This window comes from Ranitomeya imitator, chromosome 5 (genome assembly GCF_032444005.1).
Source record: "Ranitomeya imitator isolate aRanImi1 chromosome 5, aRanImi1.pri, whole genome shotgun sequence".
NCBI classification, from domain to species: domain Eukaryota; kingdom Metazoa; phylum Chordata; class Amphibia; order Anura; family Dendrobatidae; genus Ranitomeya; species Ranitomeya imitator.
Genome location: NC_091286.1, coordinates 47,191,991 through 47,205,824, shown reverse-complemented (window position 1 = coordinate 47,205,824; position 13,834 = coordinate 47,191,991). Strand labels below are relative to the sequence as shown.

At 40.1% G+C, this 13,834-nt stretch overlaps 1 protein-coding gene across 1 annotated transcript; it reads right to left on the bottom strand.

Annotated features, from left to right (window-relative positions):
* Positions 1–5,170: 5,170 nt before the first annotated feature.
* On the bottom strand, positions 5,171–13,493 carry LOC138680521 (homeobox protein unc-42-like). The gene is made up of 3 exons (XM_069767892.1): positions 13,403–13,493; positions 8,539–8,780; positions 5,171–5,566 (listed from the first exon to the last, which is right to left on the bottom strand). Exons 1-3 carry the CDS (start codon positions 13,491–13,493, stop codon positions 5,171–5,173), a joined length of 729 nt encoding a protein of 242 aa, XP_069623993.1.
* Positions 13,494–13,834: the final 341 nt, after the last annotated feature.

Below are 13,834 nucleotides of genomic sequence, written 5' to 3'. Positions count from 1 at the left end.
TCGGATGTATGCTCTAGCACCTATAGAGTTGTTATGGGGCCATTCCAGGGCTGGGTTTTGCAAGCTGTCATAAGAGATGGGTGGGAATGACCACTCACATATCCTAACCCCAGGGGCATGGTTTGGCAGATAAAATGGAAGCCGAGTCTCTCAGTGTCTGTGGCTGGAGGTGTGGAGACCTCCAGTGTGTGTTGTCATAAACACTGACATGAGCATGCAGACCCGCAGTACTACATGGGCTATTTGTTTTTAGTTTTGTTTTAATTTTTTTGCCAGAAAAGGCTCTGTTTTGTTTTGCCTACTGGAGTGGTTTATGAAGTGAAATAAACTTGCCTAGATTATTGCATGAAAAACTGCCTCCTTTGCCTACCCTCAAGAACTGATTGAGTACAGATCTCTACAATTGGTGCTAGAAGCATGGGCACAAATCCCAAGGGGAAGTGTGACTGCCGCACAGATATTGCATGTCCTGGGTGAATGCAGCTGCAGGAGCAAAATCTGACCACATGGAGGAATTGGTGACGCAACTCATGCAGGCTAATCTCCCGCAGCAACAGATATGGCAGCAAAACCAGCAGCATAGAGAGCAGCAGCAGTGCCAAGAACAGCAGTTCCGTGAGCAGTAGCAGCGCCAAGAGCAGCAGTACTGACAGCAGCAGCAGATACAGCAGGAGACAAATAATCTGATGCAGCAAATTCAACAGCAGCAGAGGCAGATGGAACTCCTGGCGGGAGAAGTCCACAACAGAGAGACCTCAAACCCGAATGGAGGTGATGACTCTCGGGTGAGGAAGACAGTAAGAAGAGCATTACAGAAGATGACCCTGGGTGAGGCGTTCCTGGCGGTGTTTGAAAGGGTGGCAAAGCGGAAGAAATTGCCTCCAGACAAGTGGGCTGAGGTTCTGGCGCAATATCTAACGGGTCAACCACAGAAAGCTTACTATGACTAGGCGTTGCAGGACTAAGAAGAGTACGCCAAGTTAAAGGCTGAGATCCTGGCACTCTTAGGAGTGACTCTTACTGTCAGGGCGCAACGGGTACATGAGTGGGCGTATCACAGTGACAAGCCTCCCCAGTCCCAAATGTGCGATCTCCTACACCTGGTCCAAAATGGTTGCAACCTGAATCCTCCTTCCCAGCACAGATGGTGGAGAAGGTTGTCATGGACAGGTTAATACACTCCCAGCCAAGGCCGGTTCAATCCTGGGTTGCCCAGGGAGATCCCCATAATGCCGATGACCTAGTGAGCCTGGTGAAGAGGTGCCAGGTGGTTGAGAGGTCCTTGGGGAAGCAAGGGGTTGTAGCATCCCCATACTGGGGTTCCCAAAGTGGGACTGACACCCAAAAGAGGGGAGCTAGAGCCACATATTGGGGCGTCCGAGAGCACAAGAGTTAAAGGGACTCTGTCACCTGAATTTGGCGGGACTGGTTTTGGGTCATATGGGCGGAGTTTTCGGGTGTTTGATTCACCCTTTCCTTACCTTCTGGCTGCATGCTGGCTGCAATATTGGATTGAAGTTCATTCTCTGTCTTCCGTAGTACACGCCTGCGCAAGGCAAGATTGCTTTGCGCAGGCGTTTACTATGGAGGACAGAGAATGAACTTCAATCCAATATTGCAGCCAGCATGCAGCCAGCAGGTAAGGAAAGGGTGAATCAAACACCCGAAAACTCCGCCCATATGACCCAAAACCAGTCCCGCCAAATTCAGGTGACAGGTTCCCTTTAATGGCCAAGGTCCCTTCCCATAGTGTAATTTGTTGGAAGTGTCATACCCCTGGCCACACAGCCGCCTGTTGTCCCATGAAAACCGAGCCAATGGACTGCAGCATAGGACGGCACTGCTCGTATTTTGCATATCCTGCCTGCAGTGCTGTTCCCCAAATGGGAGAGAAGCCGCAGGCATGCCCCATGACAGTAAATGGGATGCAAGTGACTGGCCAAGTGGCAGGGTCCCTATGAGGTAGTGGAGAAAGTTGGGGAGGTCAACTGCAAAATCCACCAAGGAAGTGGAAGCTCTACCAGGTATACCACATGAATCTAATCAAACCTTGGCAGGACAGAGAACCTGAGGAAACCCCTTGTCTGCTCGCCGAGTCCAAGGTCAGTGCAGGGAATGTCAAGGTGGCAGACACCTTATCCCGCTCGCAGAAGCAGCAGTGGCGGGAGTTACTGCAGCGTAACAGAACCCTATTCTCAGAACTTACCAGGTGTACGAAGGTTATAGAATATGAGGTTCTGACAGAGCCTCATGCCCAGGTCAATGTGAAACCATGTTGGATTCCTGAAGCTTGTCGAGAGGTAATCTAGAAGGAGGTAAAGTGGATGCTGAGCCTAGGAGTCATCGAAGAGTCCAAAAGTGACTGGTCCAGTCCAAAAGTCTTGATGCCGAAACCAGATGGGGAATGGCGGTTTTGCAACGACTATAGGAAGCTGAATGCAGTTTCTAAGTGTGATGCTTACCCAATGCCCCGGGTTGATTTAACTAATTGAAAGGATAGGGCTGGCTCGGTACATTACTACCCTTGACCTCACAAAAGGGTATTGGCAAAACCCAATGTCTCAAGATGCCAAGGAGAAGACTGCCTTTTAAACGCCAGATGGGTGCTTCCATTACACAAGCATGCCGTTTGGGTTACAAAGCGCTCCAGCTACATTCCAGAGAGCTATGGATTGGATCATGGCCCCCAACAAAAGGTACGCGGTGGCCTCTGCCCTATAAGCCCAGATTGATTATAAAACTGTATATTGAATATGTTTTGGTAAGCAGCTAAAATGCCAAAACTTTTGTCCAAGTGTTTCTGGACCTAACTGTAGATTCATGCCCAGAACAATGGCCGATCGACAAAATAACAAGTCTATCAGCCCTTGTTTGAAAGCCCTTATACATAGATCAATGTAAACTGTATGGGTCAAACATTCATTAATATGATCGTTTGGTCCCTCTACATTTTGCATATTGATGGCAGCACATTACACGGGGTGATGTGCTGCCGACCCCATAAGAGAAGCAGTCTCATGACAAACGTATGCTTATTCAGCTGCCATGATTACTCGGACCAGTGATTTGGAAGCTCATTAAGGCAATTACCGATATAAGTGACAGGGCCTTCACTCATATTTACTCTTGGTTGTATTTTCTGCTACTGTACACGATCCTGTGGTTAACCAGTAGATCCTGACTACAAACAGTCTTCTCTGTAGTCGGATTTTTATTCTTAGAATATGTTTTTAAACTTGGGCACAAACCCACTGGCTTTTCCAAGAGGAAGAAACTTTAGGACATGTTAGGCATTTTCTGTCCTGAAGCGCCTTTTTTGGGTTGTTTCCAGATTGGTCGTTTATGGGTTGTCTTTTTTTTTTACTGATGTTTTCCTGTAATTGTTAGTGGTCGTAACCATAAATTAGCTAATAAATAATACAATACCTTACAAATGCAAATGTTGAATCTGGCCCCAAATTTGCTATATGCCAACCATACAGATAATAATTAGTGATGGGTGAACATGCTGGCATAAGGTGTTATCTGAGCATGCTCGGGTGCTAATTGAGTGTCTTCGGCGTGCTCGAAAAATATGTTCCAGTCCCCGCAGCTGCATGTCTCGCGGCTGTTCGACAGACGCAACACATAGGGATTGCCTAACAAACAGGTAACCCATGCATGTTTTGCAGCTATCGAACAGCCATGAGACATGCAGCCGCGGGGACTGGAACATATTTTTTGAGCACGCTGAAGTCACTCGGTTAGCACCTGAGCATGCTCAGATAACACCTAATCCGAGCACGTTCGCTCATCAGTAATAACAATGTCTTCAATAATGTGCACAGTGCAGTACAGGTCATACACCTCCAGAGCACGAGAGAAATGTGTTTTATATTACATTTATGGATAGGGCATTAAAAGAAACAAAACTGTAGCTGTAAGACAGCGCACCATATAAAAACTTACCATGTTTTTGATCATTTAGTACAGGCAATCAGAACAAGCGTTTTTGTACAGCAGCTATTTATTCTGTGCATTAAATCAGATAAATTGTAAAAAATAGATATTATGGCGAGGGAGACAGATTAACAATTAACGTTTTTTAAACATTAACCTCCATTGAGCCATTATACCATACGTCCGTATACCCCCAAAATTCTTCTTCTAGACTACACTGTTATATCCAGTAATAAAAACGTATTTTTTACTTTTATTAAATGTTTTTTAACATGGGAGTTTATGGGTTACGGATACATTGGGTGCTTTTCCCAGCACAGGAAATCAGTGTGATCTCATTAGGCCACAGTCACATGCTGCGCTGCCATAGGCGGTAGCATAGACACGCCCTCCTGCAACAGCGAATGAGTACATGAGTTTGCAGTGTGCCCTTGCACTCATTGGTGGTTATGGGGGGTGTGGCTTCTGGTCGTACACGGCGGAATTCCAGCTTCGGGGTCTTTATACCGCAACTGATATCTCTTCTGTAGTCATTGCCCTTACCTACACTGATACATTGTGACAATTATCAGCTGCGTGAAAGTGATCTTCAGCAACTTTTTTTTTTAAACTAAAAGTTTTGTATTTATCAATGTATTGATGGTGATGAATGTCTAGTAGAACGGAAGAACATTATTTTTCTTTACCTGATTAAGTCTTACGAGACCTGATTAGCCCTTTATGGGGGTTGTGCTGAATCATGGCTTAATTTAAAGGGTTTGTTCACCCCTGAATTTTTTTTTTCCCAGCACCCGTCCAACAATGGTGTAAAATAATAATAATGAAAAAAATACTTCCAAAAATAAAATAACAGATAAATCTGATTTAAACAATAGGTCATTTTCTGATGATAGCTTCCCTTTAAACATAACCAATTATTGAGTACTATTTTCATTTTTGGACGTTTTATGGCAATTATTGTGAAAAACAGTGCTTCAAACTTCAGCGCAATCGGAGGTTCACCATAGCGTCCACCAATAAAGTCCTACAAAGTGCTGTTGATCGCTGATGGTTTCGGCTATGCCATGAAAAATTTCCAGCCTAAATAAACGCTGGTAACGCCCCACTTCTATGAAAGCGGTTAGCCTTGCCTCGAAAATAGTGAAGATCAGACTCTAAGAAGAAGCATTCGGCTTTTGCGGTATATTTCATGAAGCATTTGCTCAAGTTCTCGTCATGAATCCATCAGCTTTTAGCTCCAGTGAGAGGGTGGATCTAATGCGGCCATGGGTGCCAAGGTTATCATGGAAGATGATAATCCAGTGCTTGGGGAATTGATGGACCTAAGGGAATTGTACCAGTCGTCATGCTGGCGGGAGGAAGGGGCGGCAGATGGTATGTGAGGGTGTGTGCTGGAACACATGAACTGGCCCACAGATGAGGCAGGCTGATAACCGGTAGGGGTCATTGATGTAAATCTGGGAATGTGGTTTAGTGTATGAGGATATTGGTACTGCCGGGACGCTGGCGACATAGAGCATACTCCAGGCATAAGACCGCTGCAGGCAATCATGCCACTTGCTGTCACAGATTTCTGATTGGTCCTTTCATGTTTGCGATGTTTTGCTCTCCGGTTTTGAAACCACACCTGAAATATACAGAAATTACACTTAAATTAGACTTGTAGTAAATGTCTGTCCTTTAAGGGGTTGTCCACTTCTTGTCAACCCGTATGTTTGCCCCCTTTAAGGGGTTGTCCACTTCTTGTCAACCCGTATGTTTGCCCCCCAGTAAAATAATAACACTTATACTGGCCGCCGGTGTTGTTCCATCAGTGTTGTCACTGGCACTCCCGGGGATCGCGTGACATTGTTACGTCATGCGATCCCTGCTGACAATCAGTGCCAGCTTTAGGCTATGTGCACACGTTGCGGTTTTTGCTGCGGATCCGCAGCGTTTTTGACGCTGCAGATCCGCAGCAGTTTTCCATGCAGTGTACAGTACAATGTTAACCTATGGAAAACAAAAACCGCTGTGCACATGCTGCGGAAAAAGCCGCGCGGAAACGCTACGGTTTATTTTCCGCAGCATGTCAATTCTTTGTGCGGAATGCGCAGCGGTTTGGCACCTGCTCCATATTAAAAATCCGCAGGAGTCTAAAACCGCAGTGGAAACCGCACATAAAAACCACGATAAATCCGCAGTACTTTTTGCACTGCAGATTTAATCAAATCCGCTGCGGAAAATTCCGCAATGGAATCCACAGCGTGTGCACATACCCTTACTCTCCCTGCCTTTGGACGTATCACATACATCCAGAGGAAGTAAGATGGCAGCAGCTTTCACTTCTTATGTATGTATGTGATACGTCCAGAAGCAGGGAGAGTAAAGCTGACACTGATTTTCAGCAGGGCTCCCATGACGTAACAATGTCAGGCGATCCCCAGGAGTGCCAGTGCCGACACCGACGGAACAACACCGGAGGCAAATATAAGTGTCATTATTTTATAAGGTGGAAAGGGAAATCTTCAGATTTAGAAGGGATTTTCCAAGTAGTGGACATCACCTTTAAAGTGAACCTATCGCTCCTAAGAAAATCAGAAAAAAAAATTAACACTAGATGAAATAAGACCTTTTTTTTTAAATACATTTCATTACCAAATAATTTGATTTTTCTCAGTATTAGGGTAGGTTCACACATCTTGTTTTCCTGCATTTTTCGTGTATTTTTTCTTGCATTTTTTGCATGTTTTTGTTGTGCAAAATGTTGCGTTTTAACTTCCTAGCAAAGTACATGAGATTTCAGAAATCTTAAAATCATGCTTATTTTTTTTCCTTGCAGATTTGTAGCAGATGTAAATCTGGAGAATATCAGTTATTTCAGCATTTTTTTTTACCCATTCTAATGAATGGGCAAAAAAAAGACGCATGAAAATTGCACGCTAAAAAAAGGACATTTTTTTTAATGCTGCATTGTTCCTGACAAGAGACAATTTTTTCATGCAGAAATGTCTACAACACATATTGTGTGCACATCCCCTTATAGTAATGCAGGTTTTACTTTCAGTTAACCATTGTGAGCACAAAATTATTTTCTCTGGCAGATACCAATGCATCCCAATGTGCGTACCAGCAAAACACTATTCAAGGTAACATTTTCCTCACTCCCCACATTAAGGGGCATGAACTTTATATGATATATCATTACATATCAGCCATGTAATACAATGTCCCTGTGTCTTATACACTGCAGAGAATGGAGGAGGTTAAACGTGCTTTTAAAGGATTCATCTGCGAGAGGAGGACACGGCTGCTAAAAGAGCAAATTAATGTAAATAACTAATTTGCGAACGGGCCAATCTGAGCCTCCCCCTGCACACAAACACACTGAAGACACGCTGACTATTGGAAGTAGCAATCCTACAGGTCAATGTTGACTCTTTAACAAGCCTTGTCACATGACTTAGGATAATAGCCAAACCAGAATCTCAATTTGCAGACACAAATTGAGATTCTGGTTTGGCTATTATCCTAAGGCTCCTTAAAGGGACTCTGTCACCTGAATTTGGCGGGACTGGTTTTGGGTAATATGGGCGGAGTTTTCAGGTGTTTGATTCACCCTTTCCTTACCCGCTGGCTGCATGCTGGCTGCAATATTGGATTGAAGTTCATTCTTTGTCCTCCATAGTACACGCCTGCCCAAGGCAAGATTGCTTTGTGCAGGCATGTACTATGGAGGACAGAGAATGAACTTCAATCCAATATTGCAGCCAGCATGCAGCTAGCGGGTAAGGAAAGGGTGAATCAAACACCCGAAAACTCCGCCCATATGACCGAAAACCGGTCCCGCCAAATTCAGGTGACAGGTTCCCTTTAAAGGGTCGACATTGTCTGTTAGGATTGCTACTTCCAATAGGTGGCACTAGAGTTCTAGTCTTCTTCCTCTCTGAAGAGACAATTTGCATATTTCCCAGAGGAACATTGCGGTTTTAAGTCTCCTCACCTCGACATGCTTATCATGTCACTCTACGCAAGGAGAAACGATACTTCTTGGATCCCTGAAGAGAAGCTGGAACAGATTTTACCTCGGCAGCTGTTTCTTGCATCTTCCTGCTGCTTCATAGTACACAGGAATCCATCTTACATTGCTTCACATATCACTACATACAGCAGCACAGATCCCTCCTGTGATTGCATGCTGCACACATAACCCCTTACATATATATGGTAAAACTCTTTTAGGTTTTCCCTATCGGTAGCAGCAGGCAGAATTCTAACACTATCCATTTTTCGACAATGGTTATTTTTTTTGCAGAGGTACACAAAGTATATATCTATGACAAAATAATATGGCATGCTGTGTCACATACTATATTTTGGCAGACACACTGGACTATTTGTCTAAAATGGTGTCATTTTATGACTTAATGATTTTTCCCTATGGCTGATATTCAGTTTCTTTAGATACTAGCGAAAAATGAACCAAAAAGGTACAAATAACTAAATAAACACAGGGTAATAGTTCCATGGGAGATGATGGTGACAAAAGGAGGTAAAATAAGCAAGTGCAGCACAAACTCCATTTCCTAACAGTATTATTGTAAATGATTGAATGTTCACCTGTATCCTTGCTTCGTTCAGCTTGGTGATCTTCGCCAGTTCCTCTCGACAGTATATGTCAGGATAGTGGTTCTTGCTAAAAGCCGCTTCCAAATGTTCCAGCTGTTCTTGGCTAAACGTTGTGCGGTGCCTACGTCGGGTTGGGGTTGGATAATGGGGTGGAACATGTCTATTCGATGATAATAATGCACTGCCATCTACCCCGGAGACATCTGTAAACCCCTTATAAGAACTATCAATGTCTAAAATAAAAATAAAAAAATTGAAAAAAAAAAAAAAAACATGTTATACGCAGGTAGATATTTAAAGGACGCCTTCAATTTTATAGAATACGTTTCTTGACCCCTGTACAAATGTGCACACATTGATTAGCAGATTAGTGGTCGTTTACAAATACATCAAAGTGAATAAAACTTGCTCGATTGTAATAAAAAAAATATTCGATTTAAACGGGTTTTCCCAAAATTGCAAGTTAGTCTTGCGCTTGAGGAGCTTAAAAGATTTCAATCCAAATATGATCGCAACGCCAATGTTTTCGAAGCCTTTCCATGCAGCAATTCTGTTAAAAAAATAACCATTTTTTTAATAATAAAATGGAACTGTCACCAAATTTCAAATCACAAACTACATAGATCCTGTAGACTGGTGTACTCACTTTGAAAATCCATGTCAGAATAGCTGTATAATCCTTTTGAAAGCTTAAAACTCATCCACCTAGCCTGATTATCAAATTTCTAAGCACTCCACCTCTCTGCGGCTGAATCTCCACCTACCTGGCCATGTTGACATCTCCTCAGTGCTCCGCCTCCCTGTTGCAGATAGCTCACACTGCTCAGTACAAGCTGCAGCTGTCTGGTCCGGTGGGTAGGGAATGAATACACTTAGCTCATATATCCATCTCCCTATTTAGCTGGAGCTCGTAAAATACTCACGTAAACTTTACAACCATTCTGATTCCGATTTTCAACGTATTTACACCAGCCTCATCTGGTCCAAGAGAGCTATGTAATAATGTATGCAGGGATTATATTTTTTATAAACGTTACCAACAAATCCCTACCTTGAAGTTAAGTCCTGTATTAAAAAAATTCTTAAATATTAGCCGGACCATCAGTGTTTTTAGAAAATGTGTAACATCAGAACAGGACAAATTGTAGAAATAAATCCTAGCTATTTAACCACATGATACATATTGATTATGCATCATTTAAAGAAAAATCTGTCCCCAGATTTCACAGTGTAAGGAGTATACATTACTATCCCCTGTAATAATACATCATGGAGGGGGTGCAGGTGTATGAAGAAGGCTCAGGAGCTGAGCCCGCTCCATACAGGGCAGATGACAGCTGTGTTATACAGCCAGCACCTACCATTAACATCAACCATCGGTGATAGTTCCAATCACTGCTATTTAACCATTTAGATGCCACAGTCAGTCTCTGTGAGGCATGTTGATGGAATTACTAAGGGCTGCCATGGCAGCCAGAAGCATTCAGCAGGCCGCTGCCATCTTGGTACACCTGTGATGACTAGCCACAGGCTGTGCTTTTTTTTAGCATATATTACAAGTGATCAAATTTTTGTAGTTTTAAGTCATCATGAAGTATAAAAAAAAAAACAAAGAAAAATTAAAATAGGTTCTTAAAAATGTATAAAAAATAGAATGAAGTAAATCTAAAAAAAATTATTATTCTACCAGAATAAAAAAAAACATATTTAACATATGATAAATGCTGTAAAAAAAAACACAAAAACCTGAAACTCCAAAATTGCCTTTGTTTTGGTCACTATTCTTCCCCACAAAAATGCAATAAAAAAATGGAACTATTAAAAACATCAGGTCAGCGCGCAAAAAAAAAAAAAAAGACTTCTCGCATCTACAGTGACAGAAAAATACAAAAATTGTAGGTTTCTGAAAATGGTGATAAACCAATTTTTGGATCAGAATTTTTTTATACTACTAAATTAGTAAAAAAAAAAAAACACTCTACAAGTTTAATATCACTGTAATCACAGTGACCTGGAGACTCATGTTACCAGGTCATTTTATCACAGAAGGAACGCTATAAAAACAAAACCCAACAATCAATGGCAGAATTGTATTTTGTTCACTATTTGTTTTTAAAGCTTCAACTAGTTCTGTAAAAATAAAAAACAGGCCCTAATACGGCTATTGCAAAGGAAAAATGAAAAATGTATGGCTCTTGGAACAAAGAAAAAAAAATTAAATTACAGAAACTAAAATTGTCTGCATCCTTAAGCTGTTAAATAGATCTCTTACACCCGATGAGACCCGTGAACTTATTTTGAACATCTACAGTATATCAGAAAGATTATATAATCGCCATATAAAGATGAGCATTTTATGAGTTGAGCTACAGGGGAGATCATAAAAATGCTCATTTAAATATTAGGAAGAAAAACTTTCAAAATGGATTATACAGCCACTCTTTATGGATTTTCAAAGAAAGTACTCCGGCCTCCTCAGGCTCCAGGATCTATTTAATAATGCCTGCAGTCTGGATTATGAAAGCTGATGACTGCTACGCTTTCAAGAATCCATACATAAAAAATGGATTTTGTGAACAATTACAGACAGTTTATACAAGTCAGGATGTGAAATCCCAGATTATGGGGACATCTATGTTAGTCGTATTACAATGGTATAACGAGAGTTAAATAGTGATGCTAGAAGTTCACTGGTCAGAAGGGAAAACGTTTTAATTCCCATTTATTTCATTGTAAATTCTAGAAAAATGGAGCATTGGAAAGAAGAGAGAACCGAGCATCAGCATGTGTGTCAGTGTAAGGCCGCGTGCACACCACTGTATGACAGGTGCGTATTAAAGGGATCCATGAGGCTTACACCATAGTTCACTCTTATATGGAGGCTCATAAAGGGACTTTCTCACAGATTCATATAGAATCCGAAAAGGAGAGAAGGGAAAAGAAGAAATGAGAGAATGAAGGAATACATGATAGGTCTGAGGCAGAATGAAAGATGGAACGGGCCGACAATTATAGATAATTACGGTAAATCTATATTAGATATATGTAAGATTGGCACAGATGGATAATATAGAAAAATCAATGAGATTAGATAATAATAAGGTAATATACATAGAAAGATAAGACAGACAGTGTAGATAGATGATACACGAATAGTATGGATAGATCATAGATACATAAGTATAGTGCATAGATGATAGATAATATAAATAGAAAGATAAGATAGACAGTATAGATAGATTTATAAATGATAGATTGATGTATAGATTAGATACTGATAGATAGATAGATAGGTTGCAAGCTATCCAGACTTTTCTGTACAGTCGGCACAAAGTAACACTTGTACAGGATATTATGACTAGTTCTCATCATTTTACAATTGACAATGAATGCAGCTGATGTCTTCATTTGCAAATAATGGGCAGTGGATATGTATCACTTACAATCTCAATGATTAATTATGGTTTTCTAATGTGTCAGTAAAACAATGTTGACTGTCGGTAATTTTTTTGATAAGCTGTCCAGAAAAATGTAAAAATCAAGTTGGCAATCCCGACAGATAGATAGATAGAAGATAGATAGATAGATAGATAGATAGATAATAGATAGACAGATAGATAGATAGATAGATAGATAATAGATAGATAGATAGATAGATAATAGATAGATAGATATTAGATAGATAGATAATAGATAGATAGATAGATAATAGATAGATAGATAATAGATAGATAGATAGATAGATAATAGATAGATAGATAGATAATAGATAGATAGATAGATAATAGATAGATAGATAATAGATAGATAGATAGATAATAGATAGATAGATAATAGATAGATAGATAATAGATAGATAGATAGATAATAGATAGATAGATAGATAATAGATAGATAGATAGATAGATAGATAATAGATAGATAGATATGAGATAAATAGATAGATGATAGATAGATAGATAGATAAATAGATAGATAATAGATAGATAGATAATAGATAATAGATAGATAGATAGATATGAGATAAATAGATAGATGATAGATAAATAGATAATAGATAGATAGATAAATAGATAGATAGATAATAGATAGATAGATAATAGATAGATAGATAGATAGATAATAGATAGATAGATAATAGATAGATAGATAATAGATAGATAGATAGATAGATAGATATGAGATAAATAGATAGATGATAGATATATAGATAATAGATAGATAGATGATAGATAGATGATAGATAGATGATAGATAGATAGATAATAGATAGACATGATAGATAGATAATAGATAGATAATAGATAGATAGATAATAGATAGATAGATAATAGATAGATAGATAATAGATAGATAGATAGATAATAGATAGATAGATAGATAGATATGAGATAAATAGATAGATGATAGATAGATAGATAATAGATAGATAGATGATAGATAGATGATAGATAGATAGATGATAGATAGATAATAGACAGATAGATAGATAGATGATAGATAGATGATAGATAGATAATAGATAGATGATAGATAGATAACAGATAAATAGATAGACAGACAGATGGAAAGATAGATATAGATAGATAGTTAATAAATATATAAATAATATCTAGATAGATAGAGACAGAAAATAGATAGATGTATAGATGGATAGATAGATGATAGATATGAGATAATAGATAAATAATAGTTAGATGATAGAAAATGAATTGATAGATAGATAAGCTGTCCAAAAAAGTGAAAATCAAGTTGGCAATCCTGATATATAGATAATAGATAATAAATAGATAATAGATGGATAGATAATAAATTACCGGTGCCGCCTTGGTACCTGGAGATAACGTGCACTCACCGGCTGTTGATGTCACGGCTGCGATCTCCGTGTAGACTTCGTGGTATTCTGAGCACTTCTTCTTGGGGACTTTAATTCTCGCATCCTCCATCTTGCCCTGGCTTATCTCACGTGCTTGTGGTCCGCTCGCTGGAGGTTTGGTTGTGGCTCTTGCTTTTTTCCCACAATTTTAAGTTATCAGGTATGATGTCACCCTAAGCCTCTTCTGATGGGTCCACCAATCCTATCCAACCCCTGCTAATTACATGGAGCTCCAAACTAATGAGGGAGGGAGAGAACAGGCTCTGCACAACCTCTGACCTGACAGCGACATTGACTGCAGCCGGCTGGGAGGCTCTCCCCATTGTAAGGTGCACACAGTTGAGATAACAGACTGTGGGTGGCATGAGGAAGGTGGACAAAGAAAAGTATAAACGAAGATTGCAGGTTGTT